Source organism: Phyllopteryx taeniolatus, chromosome 17 (genome assembly GCF_024500385.1).
Source record: "Phyllopteryx taeniolatus isolate TA_2022b chromosome 17, UOR_Ptae_1.2, whole genome shotgun sequence".
In the NCBI taxonomy this organism is placed as follows: domain Eukaryota; kingdom Metazoa; phylum Chordata; class Actinopteri; order Syngnathiformes; family Syngnathidae; genus Phyllopteryx; species Phyllopteryx taeniolatus.
In genome coordinates this window covers 81365-105450 of record NC_084518.1, presented here as the reverse complement: position 1 = coordinate 105450, position 24086 = coordinate 81365, and the positions used below count along the sequence as shown (strand labels likewise).

Here is a 24086-nt window from a genome sequence, read left to right as displayed (position 1 = left end):
GACGACAGACGCTCAATTGACAGAGAACGCTTTGGAGACAGAAAGATATTGACGAAAAAGAAAACAATTATATTAATATTTAAAAAATATTGACGATACGGAGTCATGACTATGTGTGTATGTGTGTGTGATATGTAAATAAACACGCACGTACACACACACACACATATATATATAGAGAGAGAGAGAGAGAGAGAGGGAGAGAGCGAGAGGGAGGGAGAGAGAGAGACAGAGACAGAGATGAATAGATAGATAGGTATATATATATATATATATATATATATATATATATATATATATATATATATATATCACAGTTCAATGTAACTTTTTAAGAGTTACGACTGCTCCGACACCACGACAGTACGCACGCTAGCGAATGTGACGTAATATACATGCGACTCCAACTATATAAGAGCGCTGTCGTCGCTTGCTTGTCCTTTTCCACTTGGACTCTACTCGCTACTACACAGTTGATTCTGCTGTCGTCTAAATAGAGAAAGACAAACTCAACTAAATAATCATAGTGCGAAAATGTTCGTCCAACATCGCACTTGGATTTGGGCGTTGAATGGGCGACTTTGCTTGCTAAAATATAAAGAAAATGATTTTGCTTGCCGAAGTAACATGTTGTTGACCACGTGGACGCAACGATGGAACACGTGATCCAATGGTACGTTTGCTCATACAGTATAGAATTCAGAAATGCACAAAAATCCGCAATTAACACAATTTAGAACATGTGTTGAATGCAGGTGTCGCGTAGACTCCTGATTGAATTTAAATGTCCCCCCCCAGGTGTACGTCTGCTCGTTAAACGTCACCTGGCGGTTTTACTCAGAGGTGAGTTTCGTCCAGAATAAAAGTGAGATAAATATGACAAAGATGAAAATTGTGAATAGGAAGTGCCGTCTGATGCGACAACTGGCGATGTTTTTTGATCACTGTTCTGAGTTGCAATGGCAAGAACTTCTAATTCATGCTGCTGCTAATTATGTTGTCTGAAAAAATGTTTTGACCTCTCTTCAGGTCACGTGTCCAACGGACGAACGTTCCACAAACTCATAATGGATTCTTTTAAGCTACTGGTCTGGATCCACAAGGTATTTAAAAAAAAAAAAAAAAAAAAAGTATACTAATTTATGATGAAATTGAAACCGCTGGAATTATCGGCACATGTTCAGTGGTGATTGTTTTCTTAACTTGCAAACATTAAAACGTTGCGTGCACTTCAGGTATAACCTGTGATGAGTTTTTCTTTAGTTTCCTGATGACATTTATCACATTTAATGTCAAAATATTCAGATGTGGCGGCAACCAAGTTGTCTGTGATGGAAATGCCAACCGGATGTGACAACTGCTGGACTGACTTTTAATCCTATTTTCTGAAGTTTTGCTGAATTCTGATTTTCTCTTTGATGTGCGCTTTCGGTTCTATTTCATGTAGGTGTCACTTACCTGTTGAAGTTTTGAGGAGCGCCGAAGATCAGGTGAGTGTTGCAGATTGACGTCTTTGGTGCCAATTGGCATCTTGTGTTGTGATGAAATTGAAACTGAAACAGCTGGAATTACCGTCAGATGTTCAGTGGTGATGCTCGGTTTTCTGAACACTCAAGAAATATGATCTAATGGATGTCAGATTGAAGGATTGAGTGGGATTTAATGTTTGCTTTTCTCTCCCTGCAGCTTTCAGAGGGTTACGCTGTGCCCGCCTCACTGGAGACGTGGCAGTCGGAGATATTGCGTCTTTTGTTCAAGTCGCTCTCGAGTGACGAGCGGCTGCAGAAGCCAATTTCTGGAGTGTTTTCCCCAACATCCATTGTTGCACTATTGAATAAAAAGCTGTGGAAACTAAACTGTTTTTTTTATTTTTATTTTGCCTCGTCTTCATGAAACAATATTATGCTCTTATTCCCCAATATTTACATGAACCTGAACAAAATGAATGGTAGCCTTGTGAAATTTGCTGAGGATTGGTTTAGAAATGAGTGGGAAGCTTTTAACAACCTTAATTGCACACTTGCTAATTTCAGACTTTAATACCAGTTTCCTTTTTGCCAATTCATCCTCAAACATTTGCACTACAATGCTGCTGAATATTGTAACCGATAATCACTAAAGATTGATACAAATCTAAATGGCATACTGTGTTGACTTGCCTCAGGTTGTTTTCCACAAGTCCGTCATATGGTGCTCTGATCAAATAGGGACTGCTCGCCTGTCTTCAAGGTTCATGGGAGCCACACTCAAATAGGAAAGATTTTAATGTCACTCTACATTTGATCACAATTTTCTTTGTTTGAACATTTGGGTGAGAAGCTGAGGACCGGTGTGCGGTGGCAGTCAGTCTTCGTCGCGCTCAATGTAGCATTTGGCTGCCGAGCGAGCCATCTGGCGGGCGAGGTATCGATCTCTGGCCGAGCTCAGAGTCTGCTCGTTGGAACGTTTGGCGAACTTGTTCACTACCGTCACCTTTTCGCCTTTCTCCCCTTCATCCTCCCTCTCGCATCCTTCATCCTCCTCCTTTCCTCGAGGTGCTTTGTTCCCATCTTCATCTTTTCTCATCTTTTCCTCTCTCCCTTCATCTTTATCCGACATCCTCCTGCCGTCTTCTTCCCTCTCTCTGTCTTGGCGTCTGCTTCGGTGACTCTCGCCGTCACTGTCTTGCCTCCTCTTGCCGTGTGACCCGTCCTTGTCTCGCCCTTTCTTTCCGCACGCATCTCTTTCTCTCTCACACTCACTCCCCGATGAGGGCGACCTCAGTCTGTAATGCCGTTTGGAATGTGAGGACGAGGCGGCGCAGGCGGTCCTGTGGAATCTGTTTTTCTTCTCGTGTGCGTCTTCTCCGTCACTTCCGGGACTTGACGTGATGTCAACACTTGTCTGAGATGTTTCTGGAACCATTACATCTTCTGACTTTTGACTTCTGTGGAAGAGCCCACATAAAATAATGTTTTGAGTTAAATATTAACATGTGTGTGTGTATATATATTTGGTATAAGGTTTTTCTGAGCAAATGTACTTGTTAGCCAAGCGATCCGGGACAGCTGCTTCTCCTACAGTCTGGTTCAGAAGATGTCGGTAGAAGCCGCTCAGATCTTTTTGTTTCCTCACGTCCAAAGCAGCTGATGAGGAAAAAAAAAAAAAAAACTGAAATGAGCAATTGCTGAATTCATCTCTCATTTTTTTGTATTTTGGACGTTTGAAAAATGTATTTTGGCAGTATTTTGATAGTGTGTCAAAGCGGCCTTGTGCTGTGAAGGGTTTGACGAGGGCTGGCCAATGAATCCATTAATTCGTACTTAACTATCAGGACGATCTTATATCGCGCGCGCGCACACACAAAGTGAGAGATTTTCTTTGAAGGTCATGTCTCGCAGGTCTGACCTTCAATGGCGGCCTCCCTCCGCTCGCGCTCTTCTTCCTCCTCCTGCTCCTGCAGCTTCCGCTTGTAGGCCGAGGTGACATACGCCTCCTTGTCGGCAAACTGCTCGCCCTCCGCCTCGCGCTCCTTCTGGATCTTCCTCTCCTCCCGACGTTCCTGCTCCTTCTTGCGGCTCTCCACCGCCTTCATGAGCTGGTGGATGTACTTTGGCTGCAAGCGGCAAAGCAAAACTCACTTACTCACTGGACTTAAACAAATAAATAAATCACACAGGTTCGTTTGAGTGACGACTTTACCTTCTTTTCTGCCCCCGACAAAACTTTTCGACTGTTGTCCAGCCTCTGCTTTTGGATGTCGTCGTACACGGCATCATAGTCGTACACGGTGCTGTCCTCTTCCAAGGCCTTCTTCATTTCCAGCTGAGTCTGCAAATCGCACATCACGCCCAAGCCCGCCAATCGCGTCACAATAGCCCTCAGAAGAAAGTCACCAAACACGCAAACTAAATCTTTGTCTCACCTGCCTCATCGTCTTCTTCTTCGCTGCTTCTTTTTGCAGACTCTCCCTGACAGATGTCTGGTTCAATACAAACATTCATTCATATCTCCTCTTTTAAACATAAATGTACTGTAGACATTTATGGAGTTATTGATCTACCTCATCGTCGGAGTCATCCCCAAACACAGAATGTTTCTGGAGACGTGTTGGCTTCGTCAAGCAATTCTTCTGAGGCAGGATAAGCCCGTACCTGATTTAAAAAGAGGATTCTCAATAAAAAATAAAAAATAAAAAAAAGAAGTCTATGACTCACTTAACACCATAAGTATCCCTATTACAACGTATTCACTGAGTAGTGTATTAGTAAACAGGATACTGACGAGTACGTTTATCAAATTTTCTTGAAATGTGACAACGCGACTGTGTTTCTGGGGTGGAAGCAAACGTTCAAGAAAGAGAAAACAATTGATTAAACGAGCAGAATGAGGCAAGTTACGCAGATTACGCAGCTTCTTACCCTCCTATTTCAGTTTCCAGTTAGCACATCGTTAGCTGGATTAGCAGCAGAGCCGGTAAACTAACATTTCCAAGATGTCTCAGCAAGAAGAAAAGTAACGAACAGCCAATCGCATCGTCTTTAATTTACAATCTTTAAAAACCCTAAAATATTCCCAAACCGTCGATTCGTGTGTGTTAGCACTTACTGTTTACCAGGCACTGCCATCTTTGTTTGCTTAGGCTGAACTCGTTCAGCATATTCGACACGTTTTATTGTGTCAAGTTGAAAAAAATTATGAAATTAAAGTTATATGTCTGACTTCGTGTGGGGGTTAATGGCAGACACATAAATAGCACCTTACAACAAAGTTGGAATTTTCACCTACTCTGCTGACACGGGTTTGCTCTTGTGTAGCGAAAATGCGACTACTGTGAAAAAAAAACAGCATGACGAATGATGATCAAAACAACTTTTTTTTTTTCATTTGAGTGATATTTGTTTCCTCGTTACACGGTCAGATTTCAGATCACCTCCGATTAACGCAATGTAACATTGTCGAAACGGTATGTACAGTTTTATTGTAATTCTATTTTCCACTGGATGGCGCCGTTGCTCCTATGCAAATAGTTACTACTTGAAGATTTGATTAAATAAACATTCGAAAATTAACAAATCCTTTGGAATACAGTAGTCCATATAAACACCAAATACTATTGAGTTCCAATGTAATTTTTACTTGCATTTAATTTTACACAGTTTTGAACTCTGTGAGGGAAGCGGAAGACAAGAAAAGAACAAAGTTGATTTCCAATGCATCTGTCATGTCGTGTGCGTGATGACTGTTTCATGAGGAAGTTTAGGTTTCAGGTGAGGTTTGCTTTTTAGTGATGGGCACGGCAGTTATTTTGAGTGTAAGGAACCATTCGAATCCATTCATTAAAAAGATTCGTTCACCGAATCGTTCAGTTCTTTTTCACAAAATCATTCAAGTGCTTCCTCATTCAGTTAATGATCCATCCCTGAGGTTCACGGTCACTCAACACATTCACCGAAGCACTGTGCGTTGTTTTTGTTATTGTATTGTAAACATGGAAAGGTGGGGAGATTATAAATAAAATAAAAACTTGGGCTAAATGATCACCTACCCATCTCTCTCTCTCACCAAGCTCTCGGTTGTGAGTCGTGAACATGCGTGCAGCGAGCTCAGCTACTGACCATTCATTCTTCCGCGTCCCCTGACGTTCCAGTGAGGCTCTCGCCAGCCGGCGTGACTTTTCTGTATGCCACCGCGGTGAAAAACGTCGCTGACACCAGCCCGCGCCAGCCGGGCTTCCTGCTCACTCACTTTACTGTTATTGTCATCTGATTAGTGGAAAGCGGCTTTGAGTGTCTTGAGAAGCGCTATAGAAGTTTAATGTATTGTTATTATTAATATTATGAAATAAAAAGCTTGAATGATCGTATTAGAGGTAATATGTATGTGTACGTAAAAACATGTATTATTAATTTACATCTTTTTCAAATGTGTGCTTGTTTTCATGTGCTTGACTGCAACATTAGCCGTTAGCTTGAAGAAAGTGAAAGCTATCCCCGCAAGGACGTCAGGACTTGCGGTTAAAATCACTCATGAGTACGTTCACTGCGTAGTACGTCATTCCTTGCGCAAACAAATCACTTATCGTACTAGTACATCGCTCCTTAGCGGATCACAAACGAACGAATCACTCTTCAGTTCCTCAGTACACCAGTTCACTGAACGAATCACTCAGTTCAGTGAACTTAAGTCCCTCCCTCGCCTGCACGGCGCTGACTGACGTCGGCTGCTCATTGGTCACTCGCCGAAGTGAGTGGCAACGCTGGCGAATCGCAAATCACATGGCAGTATGTTTAATGGTGTCCCGCCCCCGCCTGTACGCTGGCTGCTCATTGGTCATTCACCGAAGATTCAGAAGTGAGTGACAGAACGCTTCAACAGTTCCTTTCCGCTCCCAGCCGACTCGCTTGCCTGGCGGCCGGTGGTGGCCAAGATAAATGAACGAATCATTTCATAAACTGATTCGGTTCAGTTCGTTCACTAAAAGATTCGTTTCTCTGAACGAAACAACACTATTGCTTTTGCACTCACCCGGCGGCTGAGGCTCGACAAGGCACCACACCGCCCCGACGCGGCCGATGTGCGCAACTGCGCATGCGCGGCTCAGAGGACGCGGGGAGGAGCCGTCGAGCAGTCAAACAGTCCAACACTGTCCAACAGTACCCGGACTCCGGAGTCCCCAGCCAGCCATGGAGAGGCCAAGGGAGTAATGACAGAAGACGCCGCCGACCAACCGACGCTCACCTTGAATCCGTCTCGGCCGCCCATTATGTTCTCCGTGCTGCTCAGGTGTTGGCGTCTGGCGGCTCGCTGAATGGCGCTGGTGACCGTGCAGCGTTCCCCGACCCCCAGCACCACCTCCAGCCCCTGCGTATCTGTAAGAGCTTCCTCGCCGTCCTCTCACTCCGTAACCGGCTTGCTTCTTTTTCCATGTTTCTTTGTCGCGTTTGTAGTTATTTTATTTCGTGTTTTTTGGTCGCGGCTGCCGACTGTCACAAACGGACTCGCCTTTGTGTTCGTGCGCATGCGCCAAGCGCACTAACTCATCCCGAATGAACTTGCAAGTACACGAGTGCTTCACTAATACGAACGTAGTAAACAAGATGGTGTGCTTCTGTATGTAGCCACACATTTGAACAGAATATGAACGATAGCGTTGTTTTGCTTCTTTTGGGGAGAGAGTGCTTCACAGGGAGTGAAGGCACTTCCTGTCGGTGGAACCGCTTCGACCGGGTCAAAAAGTTGAAGTTTGAATTCCGCTTCCGTCTGGGTTTATTCGCCCACCCTCGTTTTGGGTTTTCCACTTCGTATCCTCCCCGCATCGACGCTTGCTTTGGCTCTCAGTCTTTATGCATGTCGGCCTCCCACTTCCTGTGAGTCCTTTTCATGCGCGTGGATGCAAAGCAGGAGAGCAGGTGCGCACACGCAACCCAACACACGATGCCGTCATTTGTGATTTGATTTGATGAAATCTTGCCAAAAAGGGAACCTTCCGTTGCAGCAGACGAGCGACTTGTCCAAATTGTAAATAAAAGATTCAACCTCCACGGTTGAACACACTTTGTTCCGGAATGCCGGTCCACCATTTTGAACACATTCCCATAGGAAATAATGCCAATAGAGATGACCTTTTCAGGGTCAAAACTGTGGCTGTAGTCATATTTAAAATGTCATGCATGTGTAAAAAGAAGCAAAACACTGTTAATGGAAACGGAAGCGTCTGTGTTGACTTTAGAAGTGTATTTTTCTTTTCCTGCTTGAGTTGTTGAGTTTCGAGGACAGGCGGTCGTTGTGATGTGCGCCCACAAGATCAATGAATGAAAGCTCAACTTGATGACAATTAGGAAGCCATCGTTCTCGCTCGGGGTTACTTTCCAACATGTCCACCGACGCGTGTGTGTATGTTTGTGCTCCTTTTGTGAACAGCAAACCGGTTTGGCGAGGTCACGCGTGGTGATTGCGGGCAGCCGTCAAGTCAGCCATCTTGAATGTTCTCCAGTGTGCGCGCACACACACACACACACACACATATATATGCACACTGGAGAACATTGTGAACATATATATATATATATATATATATATAAGGCCTTAAAGCACGCACACTCTTTTCCTGCATCATGTGATTTGTGTGTGCGGGCGGGCACGTGCATGCAAAAAGTAACCCGTCTGCAGCTTTTTTTTTCACCAGTCTTTACTTCACTTGACTTTTAACCTCCCCGTGAACCTGTCCTGCCCCCCTTTTGTTGTTTCTTCGTTATGACGTTGTTTAGAGAAATAAACCACACAAATGCCTGTAAATGCAGTGTTTCATTTTCATAAAATGTGTAAAAATCTTCGGACATTGCCATGTATGCTAAGCTAGCAGTTGGCTGTGATTGTTGACGTGAGTTACGTGTCACCAAACAATCAAATACAAACAACTTTGTTCCTGTACTTAAGATTTTTTTTAATACTTGAGCATGTATTTTTTTCAGACAACTTTTGACTTTTACTTCCTATATTTAAAGTCCGATACCTGTACTTTCTACTCCTTAGTTGTCAAACTATGGTTGTTGGTTTTTTCAAGTTCCACAAATGATAAGACGACGTAAAGAGACGGAGGACATGACTGAATGATTGGTGCACTGTACAGTCCACTGTAGAAAAGTCCCATTGTAGTGATTAGAGAGTTGGGAATGAGTGAATGATTCTGACTGCAGGTTTTCATATTTTATACATTTTAGTAATCTCATCTGTTGATTTCAGAAAATCATTTTTACTAAGTCAATTTCAAAGTTTTTATTTTTTAATTTTTGAACCTTTACTAAAGTGCAGGAGTTTAATCAGTACTTTTACCATTTTTTTTTAAATGAATACATTTTTTTTAACACTCGTATCTATACTTAACTACCACGTGTGCCTCGTCTCTCGTCAAAAGAACATCAACACTCCAAGTCAGTGCAGTGGTAAACTTTACATCACAAGGTGCTTTTCTTCTCTGATTTGGTGTGTCGATGTGTGTGTGAGTGCATGTTTAGTGATTACTGTATGTACTAAAAATGGAGGACACACAAAGAGTCAAACTGTCAATTTGTTTCTTATTGTTGCGTACATATTATGATACACAATTTAATTTTTTATTTGACTCAGTAATACGGTAGGTAATAATTGACCACAGATATTGTATGCACTGTGTAATTGTGTGTTTCTTGACAACACTAATTTTAAAAAATATTTATTGGAACAGGCGGCACGGTGGCCGACTGGTTAGAGCGTCAGCCTCACAGTTCTGAGGACCCGGGTTCAATCCCCGGCCCCGCCTGTGTGGAGTTTGCATGTTCTCCCCGTGCCTGCGTGGCTTTTCTCCGGGCACTCCGGTTTCCTCCCACATCCCAAAAACATGCATTAATTGGAGACTCTAAATTGCCCGTAGGCATGACTGTGAGTGCAAATGGTTGTTTGTTTCTATGTGCCCTGCGATTGGCTGGCAACCGGTTCAGGGTGTACCCCGCCTCCTGCCCGATGACAGCTGGGATAGGCTCCGGCACGCCCGCGACCCGAGTGAGGAGAAGCGGCTCAGAAAATGGATGGATGGATGGATTTATTGGAACAAGTTCAAATTATGATAGTACAGCATTGTGCTAATAATGACATTCTCATTTTTCCTTTCAGGAGTCTGGCAGCGGAGAGGATGATCGACGCTCTCAACCTCGCAGGTCAGATATAAAAAAAATATACGTAACAACAATAATAATGTAGGGACAGAATCTGCTGTTGTCAAAGAAGCTTTATTCCAGTTCTGATCCGAATTGCACAGGAACACAAACATGTTTTAATGTGTGTTCCGGATGGGTACGCTGTCCCACTCTCAATTTGGAATCCCGCTCATCGTGTTACACGTCACACATTCGCAGCTGGTTGCTGTCCAAAAATCCCCTCCACACACACACACACACACACACACACACACTCAAAGTGCAAACAAACAAAAAAAAAGACCAAAAAAGTGTCTTGCAAATTTGATACATCAGAAAAGTCTTCTTAACAAACCGGACAATAAATAAATGGCTAAAAAAAATTGCAAAAATATGTGAAATCCATCCATCTGTTTCTGAACCGTTTATCCTCATCAGTGTCGCCGGTGTGCTGGCGCCTATTCCAGCTAACTTTGGGCGAGAGGTGGGGTACACCCTGAACTGGTCGGCAGCCAATCGCAGTAGTTTGATTCTAAATATAAAAAATGGGATGTGCTGAAGTTTGGGCACCTTTTTATTCACGTTCATTTCAAGGCCTCTAGAGATTTATAGCTGACAGGCTGCAGCACAAAATTGCATTGATTAGCTCGTTAGACCGTCAGTTACAAAGACAGGTGGAAACAATCATGAAAAAGTCGACATAACACCGGTAGTGTGCTTGTCCTTGGTTATTTCTGAGAGAGTGGCAACATGGGGGCCTCTAAACAACTCACCACTGACCTAAAAACTAATATAATTCATGATTATGAATTAGGAGAAGGGTACAAGAAGTTATGTGGAAGGTTTGGACTCTCTGTCTCCACAGTCAGAAATGTAGTGCAGAAATGGAAGGCTGCAGGAACAGTTCTTGCGAAGGGAAGATGTCGGGCGAAAATAATACAGCAAAGGCACAGACGGAGGATTGTTAGAATGGTCGCAGACAAGCCACAGACCACTTCCAGAGAACTACAAGAACATCTGGCTGCTGATGGTGTAGTTGTTCATCGCTCCACAGTCTAGCATCCTCTGCACCAGGAAAAGCTCATTGGAAGGGTGATGTGCAAAAAGTCTTTCCTGAGTGTTTGTCACAGGAAGAGTCGCATGAGGTATGCAAGAGCACATCTGGATGAGCCAGAAGCATCTTGGAAAAAAATACTAATACGAATTGATTTATTTTGTTTAGGGTGTCCAAATTTATGCACAGGCCTATTTATGTTGAAATGTTTCTGTTGGACTCCCACCCGGTCTGAGCATCAGCCTGCACCGTTCGGAATTTCAGTCAAGTCAAATTTATGCCAACATTGAGGCAGCTAACAAGTTAAACGCCGGGTTGCACTCTTGCACTGATGGTTTTTAGCGTTTATTTTCGTCTTCAACCCAATGTACCGTAAGCTGATAACAGAGACAAAAACAAAATATCAAATATTTGACCAGTCCCATTACAAGCTTAACATTGAAGTAAAACTCCACCAAAGGTCAAACTAGCAACTTTATATCACAATGAATTGGGACAAAATTCACACAAACTTTGTCTCACAGCATCACAAACACGAACTTTGTGCCTCATCGGTCGGTAGGTAAAGGAATCAACGTTTTACAGAACATTTGATTCCATTCATTGCTCTTTTTCTTGCCGTCTCGTTTTACTTTCGATCTCACCGGTGTCGTGTGAAGCCCCTTTCGTGCCAAAATGCAGAGTTCCCGTGTTTACCCTTCAAAATAAAAGGCAACATGCTTAAAACAGGAATTCAAGTTAAAACTTGCACATACAATGGCTGAAATAAATATTTAACACGTCAACGTTTTTCTCACTAAATATACTTCCAAAGGTGCTATTGACCTGAAAATTTCACCAGATGTTTCACCAAATTTCACTAACCTAAGTATACCCACACCTGCTCGGCGCCTCTCACCGAGGGCAACTCCAGAGTGGAAGAGAGTCCAACCCCTCTCTCGAGAGGACTGGTACCAGAGCCCAAGCTGTGTGTGGAGGCGAGTCCGACTATATCTAGTCGGAACTTCTCGACCTCACACACCAGCTCGGGCTCCTTCCCTGCCAGAGAGGTGACATTCCACGTCCCTAGAGCCAGCTTCCGTAGCCGGGGATCGGATCGCCAAGGTCCCCGCCTTCGGCCACCGCCCAGCTCACACTGCACCCGACCCCTATGGCCCCTCCCGCAGGTGGTAAGCCCATGGGAAGGGGGACCCACATTAGCCTTTTGGGCTGTGCCCGGCCGGGCCCCACGGGTGCAGGCCCGGTCACCAGGCGCTCTCCTTCCAGGAGCCCCACCACCAGGCCTGGCTCCAGTGGGGGGCCCCGGTGACCCGCGTCCGGGCAAGGGAGAACAAAGTCCGTTGTTTGTCGTCATCATTGGGGCTCTTTGAGCCGTGCTTTGTCTGGTCCCTCACCTAGGACCTGTTTGTCATGGGTGACACTGCCAGGGGCATAAGGCCCCAGACAACTTAGCTCCTAGGTTCACTGGGACACACAAACCCCTCCACCACGACAAGGAGACGGCTCAAGGAGGGGCTAACCATTGCCATCGTTACGTTTTGCAACTATTAGTTTGCGATGGTCTTGAGACAGCGCTTTGCTTTTACCCATCATGAGATGTGTCTTGACTCACGCCTTGGCAATGAGACCTTTTTGTAGGCCAGCAATTGGGACTGAACCAGCCGATATTCTTTTGGACTGACAAGGGGCTGGATTGCTGTTTGATTATTGATAGATTTTAAGTGTTGTCTCGGCTCTCCATGCCTTTTTGCACCTCCCTTTCTTCACGTGTTCAATACTTTTTCCTTGTGTCATTTCATATGTTTACACACAACTTAATTTCTGATCTCATTTGTTCTACTTTCTTTGTATGTATGGATCACTTGGGTTGTTCCCAACATCTGGTGAAATCTGGTCAATAGCACCTTTGGAAGTATATTTAGTGAGAAAAATGTTAAATACTTATTTCAGCCGCTGTATAAACCTGATAAAACGGTCACAAATAACTATTTTAACAATGCTATATTTAACTTTTAGCTGAAAGATTAATGAATGAACATTAAGTCAATTGGGTTCGTTCCACACACATTGCCTTTTTTTTTTAGTTCATAGGTTTTTGTATTGATACTGGTTATGCAGAACCCAGAGTAAAATCTACATTTTTGTCTCTGCTGCGGGCTGCTAAGGAAATGGATGTTCATCATTTGGACACCCCTTATTTAAACCATGCAAACTTTCTAAACCCAGCCCCCTAAAAGAATCTGAATCGAGAATCGCTTGGAACCGGAATTTAAATGATGAACTGGACTCTGGAGCGGAATGGCTCAAATCGAAGCGATGCCCAACCCTCGTCGTGAAGCATCAAAACTGCCCCAGACAATCACACTACCACCACCATATTTTGCTGATGGTATGCTGTTCGGTTTTACTTTTATGCCAGATGTAATGGGATGCACACCTTCCAAAAAGTTCAACTTTTGTTTTGTTAGACCACAGAGTAATTTCCCCAAATTCTTGGGGATCATTACGATGTCTTCTGGCCAAATTGAGACAAGGTTTAACGTTCTTTGCTCTCAGCAGTGGTTTTCGCCTTGGAACGCTAGCATGCAGGCCGTTTTTGCCCAGTCTTTTTCTTATGATGGAGTCATGAACATTGACCTTAACTGAGGCAAGTGAGGCCTGCAGTTCGTTGGATGTTGTTGTGGGGTCTTTTGTGACCTCGAATGAGTCGTCGCAGCGCTCTTGGGATAATTTTGGTCAGCCGGCCGCTCCTGTGAAGGTTCATCACTGTTGTGTGTTTTTGCCATTTGTGGATAATGGCTCTCAATGTGGTTTGCTGGAGTCCCAAAGCTTTAGAAATGGCTTTATAACCTTTTCCACACTGATGGATCTCAATTACGTTTTAATTTGTTCCTGAATTTTAGATCTCAGTATGATGTCTGGCTATTGAGGATCTTTTGGTCTACTTCACTCTTTCATACAGGTCCTGTTCAAGTGATTTGTTGATTGAGAACAGGTGTGGCAGTATCAGACCTGGGCGTGGCTTCAGAAATTGAACTTCGGTATGAGAAACCACAGTTATGTTTTAACGGGGAGGGGAAGAGATCACTTTTTCCGCACAGGGGCATGTAGGTTTGGATTTTTTTTTTCTCCTTTAATAATACAAATCTTCATTTAAAAAAAAAAAAATATTTTATTTACTTGTTGTTTGACTATTATTGAAATGTGTTTGATGATGGGAATCATTTGTGTGACAAAGATACAAGAAAAAAAAAAAAGAGCGAAATCAGGAAGGGGGCAAACACCTAACCTAACAGACTGTATGGTGAATTACCTGAATTCTAAATTCGAGGCGTTGGACTGTGGAGGTTCTATTACATTCGTGTGAAGAGTTGTGTATTCACTTGGAGTGTTAATGCTCGAAAGGCTATGTTTGTCTTGGGCCCCCAAATAACTAGCTCTGGGCCTGTCTCGAACCAGCGCAGCCGCCGCCCCTCAGCATGACGACCAAAGTGGGATTAGCGGCTCGTGCGTTGATGAAGAAGGCAGCTAGCTAGCTACCTGCGAGAACTAACGTGAAGCCACATTGACCATCGACACTTCAAACATATGTCGCGGTAATATGCGCGGTTCAATTCGGCGCCAAGCGGCATCAGGTCTTGTCTTCCCCAATGCGCTGCTCCCTGCAGCCGGTAAAACTTGTGAGCCTGACTGCTTAGCCAGCGGTGACTGGAAGGCAGATTGAGCTCATTAGCTACACCCGGCAACATCCGGCATCAGAAAAGGACAGCGGTGGTGAACGGGCACAACGTGTCTTGGATCGCGAATCTTCCCCGATGAACGTCACATGTTAGTTTTCTTTTTTTGTGTCCAGCATCAGTGAAAGTTTCCTGACCGTTAAAGGGGCCGCACTCTTCTTGCCTCGGGGAAATGGCTCCTCGTCCTCCTCTGGATCCCGCTTCTCCGAACTGCGCAGCAAACATGCAGGTGAAGAAAATGTGTTCATATTTACAGTATACCGATGCACCGAGTTTCTGGCGACTGAAACTCTTCGGCCGAAAAATGGCCCAAAAGTGCATTTTGGGTTTCAGACCAAATGTCGACTTATGTCAAAGAAAGAAAACGTGGAAAACAGAATATTGTTACGACGCATGCAAAAACCGCGGCCAGCGTGTGGTGGTGTGCTCTATATTGTGTAAAAACAAACAAACAAATAACTAAAAGAGAGAGAAAAACGGCACGTCCACATTGAACAGTCGCCCAACCTCCCTGCTTTCTGCTGTTCGTATCGGGTCATGCTTGTTGCACGCCCCAGATACCTGCAAGCTACAGCTAACGCAGCGAAATACAATGCCGAGCCGCGGAGGCTAACAGTCGCTTTGCATCCGTTGTCACGCAGCATAAGTCACTAATCGTCGCCTCCATGGCAGCAAATAAGATATTGTTATCACCAAAGGAGAAAGAGTGATAATTAACAGCAAAAAGATTAAGCCATGCAAATTGCTAAGATATCGTGACTTGAAGTTGCATGAAATACGTGTTTGGGTCACACAGGTCTGGCTGGAGCCACTTTATAGTGAGTGTTAGGGTAACCAACCAACTTTGGAGCGCAAAATAGCAGGCAAATTAAGTGTCTCGAGAGAAAACACTGTAACACACGATGACGCTAGACTGCATACAGGGACCGGAACCGGAAACTGGATATGAATTGGCACATCACCGCAAGTCCGTTACGCTGCTTGAGAAAAGGGGCATCTAAGTTTCAAAATACATTAATCATAATATAAATATTTACAATATACGATGACCTTTATTAGTCCCACAATGGGGACATTTGCATCGTTTCAGCAGCAATAGTGGATAGAAAAATAGCGTGCATCCGCCATTACAAGGTTGACGCAATAAATACATTAAAATAATAAATATTAAAGCCATAAATTACAAAGTAATGATTATCTTGTGCAATTGAATAGTCTGCAGAATTATTTTACTGCAATAACTCTCCCGCTATGTTCTTGACATATTTTAAAAAATATGGAAATTCAGACAAACTCTGGGCGGAAGTGAATTTCTATAGGTTGGCAGCTCTGCAGTCATACCCATAATGCAATTGTACTCATAATTGGCATAGTACTTTCTTTTGCTGTTTCGGTTTTCGGCCTTGGGTTCCTCATTTTGTGTTTTTGTTTTTGGCCAAGGATTTTTAGTCCAGTGCATCACTAATTTATGTTGTCATATTTTACTTCTTTTTCCTTCCGATTGGCTAAAACAGTCTTAAATGTTCGCATTATAACGCCACCTGTTGCTTTGGCAAATCAGTTTGTCTAGCGGGCCTTGTAAATGGACTGCACTTAGTGCTTTATCTACACCAATCACGCTTTCCAAAGACTCACATTCACCTACTCACACGCACTAATGGGCGACTGCTGCCATGCAAGGCGCTCCCAGGCCCACCAGGAGCAAATTAGGGTTCAGTGTCTTGCTCAAGGACACTTTGACATGCGGACAGTCGTAGCCGGGATTTGAACCGGTGACTCTTCGGTCACTGGACAACTCGCTCCACCAACTGGGTGGTAGGCTAACAGGCTAGGCGAGAGGTGGACAACAAGTCATTGTTAATGACGTTCTTGCATTGCTCTTAGGAGACATCCAGCAGCATCTTCAGACAATGTTCACCGTCCTCAGACCAGAGGACAACATCAAACTGGTGGGTGCGCGCGCGCGCACACACACACAGAATGTAAGGCTGCATGTCAGGTGTCAGCTGTGTCGTTCCCCATCCAGGCGGTCCGACTGGAGAGCGCTCACACTCTGATGACGCGCTACATGGTGGTGGTGTCCACCAACGGGAGGCAGGACACAGAGGAGAGTGTGGTCCTCGGAGTGGACTTTAGTCCTGTGGACAGGTGAGCGTCAGCGTACAAACACGAAGTATTGACACGCAAAGTGGCGTATCGCACGTATTGCTGCACGAGGTGTACTCCTCAGTTCGTGCTCCGTGGGCTTGGTTCTTCCCCTGTGGAGCGACACGCTGATCCATCTAGACGGAGACGGGTATGGACTCGTCAACGCATTCATCATCATTCGCAGCGTCTTCTTCATCAGCGTGTCTCCTCTTCCTCACAGAGGCTTCAGTGTGTCCACAGACTGCAGAGTGCACGTGTTCAAACCCGTCTCCGTGCAGGCCATGTGGTGAGTCCGCACTCTGCCCCAAACAGATCCTCTTCTCGACGGCTGCGAAATGTCCCAGTAAGCGTGTCCTCGTGTTCCTCGTTGGCAGGTCGGCGCTGCAGTCGCTGCACAAAGCCTGCGAGGTGGCGCGATGTCACAACTACTTCCCAGGTAGCTTGTTCCTCACCTGGGTCAGCTACTACAAGAGCCGCGTCTCCTCCGACCAGGCTCGCATCAACGAGTGGAACGCCATGCAGGACCTGCAGTCGTACCGAGCCGACTCTCCCGTCCTCTTCTCCGACACGTGAGTGCCACGGAGTGACGCTGTCCTTGCCGGGCGGCGGCGGCTGATCACATGACCTAATCTGTGCGCGCGCAGGCCCACGGAGCGTGAGTTGACGGAGCGCGAGATTAAGAGCAGTTTGAGGGAGATCATGATGCAGAAAGACCTGGAGAACGTCACCTGTAAGGAGGTCAGTCGCACAATCATGACGTCTCATTGTATAGCAGTGAACAGGAATTGTGTTTTTTCAAAATGAAGGCCTAAAAATGACCATTTTGAAATCTGTCCTCTAAACATTTTCATTTTATTGGTGGGATTTTTGTCATAACGGAGATTCCAATGAGTGTACCTATCAGCAAATATTTCAAACATAAAAATATCATGTTCAACAGAGTAGGGGGTGGGAAGAAATATTGATTTCAGAAACGCATTATCGTTAAACAAAACATAACCTTAAATAAATTATGGTTGTTGTTCAGTCATCAGTCATATTTTAAGAAATAAATAAAAATTCACAAATTCTGCCAGGGTATGTGAACTGTACGTAAATGCAGTCATATATACATACCCCTGTCATATTGGAGTGAAAGTGTAGGCTACACACTTTTTATAACCGCTAGGTGGCGGTAGGATTTTGGAATTAAAGTGTACAGCTTCTTCATAAGCACTAGATGGCGGCATACATTTATACAATGAGTTTTTTTGTTTGGTTTTTTTTCCATTTGCCCCTATACCCATGCACAATGTACGCTATTGAATTTTGACAATTTTTTGGGAAAAGAATGCGCATTATACACGAGAAAGTACGGTACCTTTAGTTGCACCTGGCATTAAAAATGAACAAGAAACTGAAGACTATATTTCTAGATTTATACCTACCTACTTTACTCATACTTAATGCTTTGAAGTTTTTTATTCAATCTTTTAGTGTGCAGTATACTTGTTTGACTCCATTTGATTCCTCCCATTGCAAACAATACATTGTGCACCCACTCGGTGCAGTGCTGTTTTTCATTGCGTTCGGAGCCACGACACTCAAAAAGTGGACCTTTTTGCTCCACTTGGATAATTGGTTGTTTTCCTTCTTCTCGAACTCCCCGATTTCCGGAGTGGTCTCCGACGACGAGTATATCCTGTAAAGGCCTCTTTATACTCTCGCGGTTGCGCGGCCGACAACGCCCGCATTGCATCACGTCACCGACAAATTGGCCCGCATGGGCCCTCTGCGTAGCTTGACGCACGCACGGCAAAAATTGTTGCTGCGCGTAGAACGCCGCGGATATCGTCTCGTGATTGGTCCGTTTTGGTCACATGCCGTGATGACGTACTCGGCGTGCCCCTCGGTTCTACATACCATCTACGCCGCCGCCTTCTCAATCGATTTTGCAGCATAATTAAACTTATCATCTGCTCTTCTAGGTCCATTGGTTCTAGCAGACACTGTTCCACGGTCGCCATTGTTGTTGCCTTGTTCTTTCCTTTTTATGGAAACAAAAGTAAAAACGGCAACCGGAAATGGCCCAGAAAATGCAGAGGAAACTCCACCCTGTGGTGTCCTAGCCATTACCAGCTGTAGCGATACCACCGACTTGGAGGTGAACTGCAGAACATTTTCAAAACTGCTCGTGTGGGTTGCGCTCGAGTATAAAGGCCAACTACGCGCGGGACAGCCGCAGTGACGTCAATACGGTCACCGCCCGCGCGAGTATAAAGAAGCCTTAAACGGGTCGGAGCGCTCCGAGCCGGGCTTTCGTGCGGCGTGCACCCGCGCTAGGTGGTCTCATGCTATCGATGCTAGCAATCTCCTGCTTTTAACACTCGCTCTCGTGTGCATCGAATGTCAAGTTTCCATAACGGCACAGGAAAATCCACCAAATATACTGTCACACTGACTTTGCTTACTAACGCTAACGTGTGCTCACATGTCCGCAGGAGCTAGTCGGCATTTTGAAGCCCTTCTCCCGGCTCCCACACAGTCGCGCACCCTACTTGTCAGAAGACAGAAAGTCGATGGCTGACTGTCGGCTTTATGGGCACTGGCCTTTACATCGAATAAATTGAGCGCTGTCGCGTTTATTATTTGATTTATTTTTGCTAAGCGAGCGACTTCTACTTTTAAATTGGACTTTTTGGCTTATTTGGGAGTCCCCTGTAAATCCAGTAGACACTCAAATCACGATACGCAATATCAACACGAACGCAGGTTAAAGGTCGCCGTTCAGAAGCTGTATACAGAGCTAGGATGGGAATTAGTGTCACATTTTCTGCAGACTAGAGCCCTGCAAAGCAATACACGGGTAGCAATATAGCGAACTTGTTGACAGAGGCAATAAATAATCTGGTTTGACAAAGAAAGTAGGGATTTTCACAAAGCTGCAAACATAATACTCTAATCGAGTATTATCCCTATTACTTCTACACGATGAAAGTGGCTTTAAAATCTTTTTTTTCTCTTTGTCCTTTCATCAACTCCATCTTGGCTTACTGCTGGCCTTCTGACATTCTGTAAAACCCCAGTCAGGGCGGGAGTTAGGCTTTACAGCACCCCCTGCCGCCTTGGCTCGCAAATGTTTTCACGCAGATGTAGCCTTGTCCAGTTTGCTTCCCTGTGTGGCGCAGATCCGTACAGAGCTGGAAATGCACATGACTTGCAACCTGCGGGAGTTCAAAGAGTTCATCGACAACGAGATGATCGCCATCTTGGGGCAGATGGACAGTCCCACGCAGATCTTTGATCACGTCTTCTTGGTATGCGAGCTCGGCAAATCACACTTGACATCTTGAAATTCCCGGGCTTGTGGCTACAAGCTACGCTAACGGTGTTCATAGTTTGTGCGTCTGGACTGCATCACACAGAGTTAGATACACGAGCTCGACAAATTCTTCGAAACAAACCAAAACGCTCTTATCTGTGCAATGCTTTTCATTCCTTCAGGGATCCGAGTGGAACGCGTCCAATTTGGAGGAGTTGCAGAACAGCGGGTGAGGAGGGAAGTCCACAAAAGACTTTTGAGCAGGAGTTAACGTTTGTCTATCACGCAGCGTCCACTACATCCTGAACGTGACGCGGGAGATTGACAACTTTTTCCCGGGCGTCTTCGAGTACCACAACATCCGTGTGTATGACGAGGAAGCCACGGACTTGCTGGCCTACTGGAACGACACCTACAAGTTCATCACCAGAGCCAAGTGAGTGTGTATGACGCACACGTGCGCCGCTGGAACAATTCGATGGCTCACGCCAGCGCCGTCTTCCAGGAAGAACGGCTCCAGGTGCCTGGTGCATTGCAAGATGGGAATTAGTCGCTCGGCGGCCACGGTCATCGCCTACGCCATGAAGGAGTACGGTTGGGATCTGACCAAGGCCTTCGACTACGTGAAGGAGCGCCGAGCGGTCACCAAACCCAACCCTTCGTTCATGAGGCAGCTGGAGGAGTACCAGGGCATCCTGCTGGCCAGGTGAGCGGACGGCACCGCAGTCGACGTGTCGGACCTGCCGACCTGTACGCCGGCTGCGCGGTGTGCGTGTCCAGCTGACGTTGACACTGAACTAAATGAGGTGAAAGGGACACTAAAGCACATCCTGTTCTCCTGCAGCAAGCAGCGGCACAACAAGCTTTGGCGTTCTCACTCTGACAGCGACCTCTCCGAGCACCACGAGCCGTTGTACAAAGCCGCCCGCCAACCGCGTAGCCTGGGCCGCTCGGACCTTCGCAACCAGGCCGCCGTCCCGCTCGGACCCTCCGTCAAAGAGCTGCTAGAGTCGCTGGGGCGCAACGTCCCGTCCCGTCCGCTCAGCTCGCCGCCGTGTGACTGCGTGGTGGCTTCGCCGTGCGGTGCTTCTCCTGTGGCGTCGCCGTTCTCGAACGGTCTCGGCGAACCTGAGGAGGAGCGGCATCCGTCCGCTTCTGGGTGGTCACCGCCTCTCTCGCTGCCGACGGCCGCCACCGTGGTGCCCGAGCTCCCCCGCGCAGATGCCGTAACGGTGGCGCAGAGTGTCGCTTTGGGGCAGCCCTACCCGCCCGCGGCCCTGCACCGCCTGTCGCCCCCGCCGCCTTCTTGGGCAACCGTGTCCGTGCCTGAAGCGGAGATTTCGCAGCAGGGCCGTTGCTCTGGCCTGCCTGCGCTGTCACTTGTCCACAAATCAGATGGCTCGATTCCGGGCGGCCCCCCTTCCGCCGGAGACGCTTTCATCTCCCCCTGTGTGTTGTTTGACCACAGGGACCGCATCGACTTCTTCACTGCCAGGGAGAAGTTCAAGGGCATGACCCGAGACAGTCGCGGCGCGCAGCGACATTCCCCACCGCCTCCCGAATTCCTTGCTGGAGACGAGCTGAAAAGAAAGGTGAGGCAAACGGAGCGCATCCTCGGCACGCTCGCAGTGCGGGAATCACTCGCAGTAACTCGCGTACCTCCATTCAGCTATCACCACAATTACCGCAGTAATGGATATATTGGAAGAACTCTTAACATTTTAAGCGTTCAAATATGAGCTGTCTGACTTTTCTTTGCTAATTTTACCATCCAAATATATTGTCTGATTTGCAAATCATCATGATTTATTTTTGGGAGGTGGAGAAACTCTGCACATCCACAATATGTGCCCATCAAAACTGTGCTTGCTGTGCCCAAATGTGTGGCACACTTTCACACCTTTTGAGATGATCATTTAATAGCCAGGAAAGTTTCCCCTAATGGCTGAAAGGTGCAACACACCATTGTCGTGTTTTACACTTGGGGACAAAAATATTGAGACACAACTCTTAATCACCGAATTGGGAGGGACAACCGTATACTTGGCAAATTCAAGTTTTGACTTCAAAGAAAATGAGTGCTAGCAATGCGTACTTGGTGCAATTTAATCATACACCTGGCTCTGGTTCTTTTTCCTGTGTTCTCTTTGGAGCAGACGATCGTTCCCGTGCAGGTCACAGGATTGAAGCTGGCCGTGCAGTCTGAGTGGTCCAAGCTCGGCCAATTGGAGCACAGGGGCCAGGAAGTGAGGAGGTCTGAGCAGGAAGTGGAGGGTGGAGATCTTTGTTGTCAGACCATGAAGCAGGAAGTGAAGAACAAAGAGGGGGAAGAGGAGGCGGTTGGCAGTCGTCTTTACAGGGATTGGACGCGAGGTTCGGTGCGTTGTGTCACTCGCCAGCTGGAGCGTCGGATGCAGCGGGAACGCCGCATACCCCCGCCGTCCTCGTCCCCGCCCTCAAACTCAGGAAGCCCCTCCGTCTCTGAGCGCCGCACGCCTGCACAGCCAATCACAACCCGCGACCGAGAGGAGGAGCGCGCCGTGAACCCCGGCCCGGTCATAATGACCGGCGGCAACGCGAGGAATGCCGACAGCGACTGGCTGTCCGTCGTCGACTTCCTCTGTGCGGGGGGCACGTCGGGCCCGCACTGGGACGGCGTCATCCTGAAGGAGACGTGGGAGATGCTCCGCGAGCTCGGCGCCTTCCTGCTGCAGGTGAGCGTGGGCGTGGCCGGAGCCAATCGGAAGCGAGGCGGTGGCGCACAGAGGCGACTCCGAGAGGTGGAGGCTCGGATCCGCCAGGCCGGCCTGACCCCGCCCTCGCTGATGAAGCGCTCGGCCTCGTTAGCCAAGTTGGGCTGTTTGGAGCTGCTCGCCAACGACCTCACCGAGTGGGAGCTGAGCCGCGGCCACGCCGACGCCGACTCGGCCGCACGGCCGTCCGCCGACTCCCCCTTCACGGAGCCTCTGGTCCACGCGGGCGCCGAGGACCCCAAGAAGCAGCGCGTCCACGACACTCCCTCTTCAGTCGACCGAACGCCCGCGGCGTCGGGATTGCCCGCAGGCGAGAGCCTACGCTGGCCCCGAGACTCGTCGTCGTCGCCGTCCTCTTCCAGTCTGCCGCTTTTGCCCACGCTGCCGCTCTTCACCTCCAGGCAGCAGTACGGAAGAAGTCACCCCGTCAGGCGCCTCAAGAAAACAACCCTCAGTGCGCTCTACCACACCATGTAGACGTCACTCTCATTCACAACACAAACCAGTGCCTCTTGCCTTAAACCATGCGACCTTTGAAGGTTAAACGAGCCCAATTGTACAAACGTGAGCTGACGCATTCCCTCTTCTTCATCATCTTCATCGTCTTGATCTTTAAAGATGACAGCTGGTGTTTGCTGGAATGTTGGAATGTGATGTCGCGTTCACCTCCGATCCTTCAGCCGTTCTTCCTCGCGCTTCGTGGACACGGCCAATCACAGTCGTGTGTCGGGCCAATCAGGAGCAACATGTTTATTTATTTATTTTTTTAAATTTGATTTGGTTTTTAAATAAACGTTTTTGATGACATCGTACCTCAGAAGCACGTGACCTGCACACCTGCAATGTTCCACCTCCCTCATCAAGTGCTGATGCCACTCAAGACGTGCGCGTGTGCGCACTTGCGTGAGCCCCTCCCTGCCTGTGTGTGTGTGTGTGTGTGAACAGTGTGACAGGGATGTGATATGGGACTTTGTAAGTCTTTCTACATTTTATATCTTAAATTTGTAAGATTGTGAAGCACAACTTTTAACTTGTTTTTTTGCGTGTGGGTGGCAAGTGAAGCTTGTGGTATGTCATACATGCACTTTATCCTTTATTTTTTGTTTCGATGTGGTTGCAACGTGTGGGGTCATGTGACAGTAGAAACTGTGTGTGTGTGTGTGTGTGTGTGTGTGTTTGTTTGTTTCAATCTATCAGTCTAAATGTTGTTTTATATCATGTCTTATCTACTGTGACCATTAAATGGATGGAAAATAAATCATTTGGATTTAGTTAAACCCTGAAGAGAATAATTGCAATATGTGTCCAGCAGAAGGCCGGAATGCGGACCAATGCGTCCAGCCGTCCGTTTTCCGTACAGCTTTTCCTCACTGGGGTCGCAGTCGTGCCGGCGCCCATCTCGGAAAACTCTGGGCGAGAGGCAGGGCGCACCCTGAACTG

At 46.6% G+C, this 24086-nt stretch overlaps 2 protein-coding genes, 2 long non-coding RNA genes and 2 other non-coding genes across 10 annotated transcripts; 5 read left to right on the top strand and 1 right to left on the bottom strand.

Annotated features, from left to right (window-relative positions):
• The first annotated feature begins 429 nt into the window (after positions 1-429).
• Positions 430-1856, top strand: LOC133467694 (uncharacterized). Its single transcript, XR_009785280.1, has 5 exons — positions 430-673; positions 799-843; positions 1030-1103; positions 1448-1490; positions 1687-1856. It is a non-coding gene; the product is annotated as an uncharacterized LOC133467694 (long non-coding RNA).
• LOC133467760 (small nucleolar RNA SNORD49) lies at positions 879-950 on the top strand. Its single transcript, XR_009785313.1, has one exon. It is a non-coding gene; the product is annotated as a small nucleolar RNA SNORD49 (small nucleolar RNA).
• On the top strand, positions 1537-1609 carry LOC133467761 (small nucleolar RNA SNORD65). Its single transcript, XR_009785314.1, has one exon. It is a non-coding gene; the product is annotated as a small nucleolar RNA SNORD65 (small nucleolar RNA).
• Positions 1857-2246: 390 nt separating the features above from the next.
• nsrp1 (nuclear speckle splicing regulatory protein 1) lies at positions 2247-6629 on the bottom strand. 4 transcript variants are annotated; one of them, XM_061752832.1, is made up of 7 exons: positions 6508-6629; positions 4043-4133; positions 3905-3961; positions 3682-3810; positions 3388-3595; positions 3023-3125; positions 2247-2926 (listed from the first exon to the last, which is right to left on the bottom strand). In XM_061752832.1, exons 1-7 carry the CDS (start codon positions 6570-6572, stop codon positions 2344-2346), a joined length of 1236 nt encoding a protein of 411 aa, XP_061608816.1. In that variant the 5' UTR covers positions 6573-6629; the 3' UTR covers positions 2247-2343. The 4 variants fall into 4 exon arrangements, with proteins under 4 accessions (XP_061608816.1, XP_061608818.1, XP_061608817.1 ...); XM_061752834.1 differs by lacking the exon at positions 6508-6629 and adding an exon at positions 5598-5731; XM_061752833.1 differs by lacking the exon at positions 6508-6629 and adding an exon at positions 4588-4719.
• LOC133467696 (uncharacterized) lies at positions 4842-5845 on the top strand. Its single transcript, XR_009785285.1, has 2 exons — positions 4842-4945; positions 5549-5845. It is a non-coding gene; the product is annotated as an uncharacterized LOC133467696 (long non-coding RNA).
• An 84-nt stretch (positions 6630-6713) lies between the features above and the next one.
• ssh2b (slingshot protein phosphatase 2b) lies at positions 6714-23923 on the top strand. 2 transcript variants are annotated; one of them, XM_061752827.1, is made up of 15 exons: positions 6714-6853; positions 9631-9674; positions 14561-14673; positions 16329-16393; positions 16471-16592; positions 16675-16740; positions 16813-16878; positions 16967-17161; positions 17237-17330; positions 19760-19888; positions 20076-20122; positions 20183-20329; positions 20399-20599; positions 20738-21485; positions 22050-23923. In XM_061752827.1, exons 1-15 carry the CDS (start codon positions 6791-6793, stop codon positions 23121-23123), a joined length of 3174 nt encoding a protein of 1057 aa, XP_061608811.1. In that variant the 5' UTR covers positions 6714-6790; the 3' UTR covers positions 23124-23923. The 2 variants fall into 2 exon arrangements, with proteins under 2 accessions (XP_061608811.1, XP_061608810.1); XM_061752826.1 differs by lacking the exon at positions 6714-6853 and adding an exon at positions 7159-7391.
• Positions 23924-24086: the final 163 nt, after the last annotated feature.

Coding starts and splice junctions, on each gene's coding strand:
- nsrp1 (XM_061752832.1), bottom strand. CDS start 6,572: ATGCGCAGTTGCGCACATCGGCCGCGTCGGGGCGGTGTGGTGCCTTGT. Junction 3,962..4,042: donor GGGATGACTCCGACGATGAG/GTAGATCAATAA, acceptor GTATTGAACCAG/ACATCTGTCAGGGAGAGTCT. Junction 3,811..3,904: donor AGAAGAAGACGATGAGGCAG/GTGAGACAAAGA, acceptor TGCGATTTGCAG/ACTCAGCTGGAAATGAAGAA.
- ssh2b (XM_061752826.1), top strand. CDS start 7,326: ATGCATGTCGGCCTCCCACTTCCTGTGAGTCCTTTTCATGCGCGTGGA. Junction 7,392..9,630: donor GATGCAAAGCAGGAGAGCAG/GTGCGCACACGC, acceptor TTTTCCTTTCAG/GAGTCTGGCAGCGGAGAGGA. Junction 16,593..16,674: donor GACTTTAGTCCTGTGGACAG/GTGAGCGTCAGC, acceptor TGTACTCCTCAG/TTCGTGCTCCGTGGGCTTGG.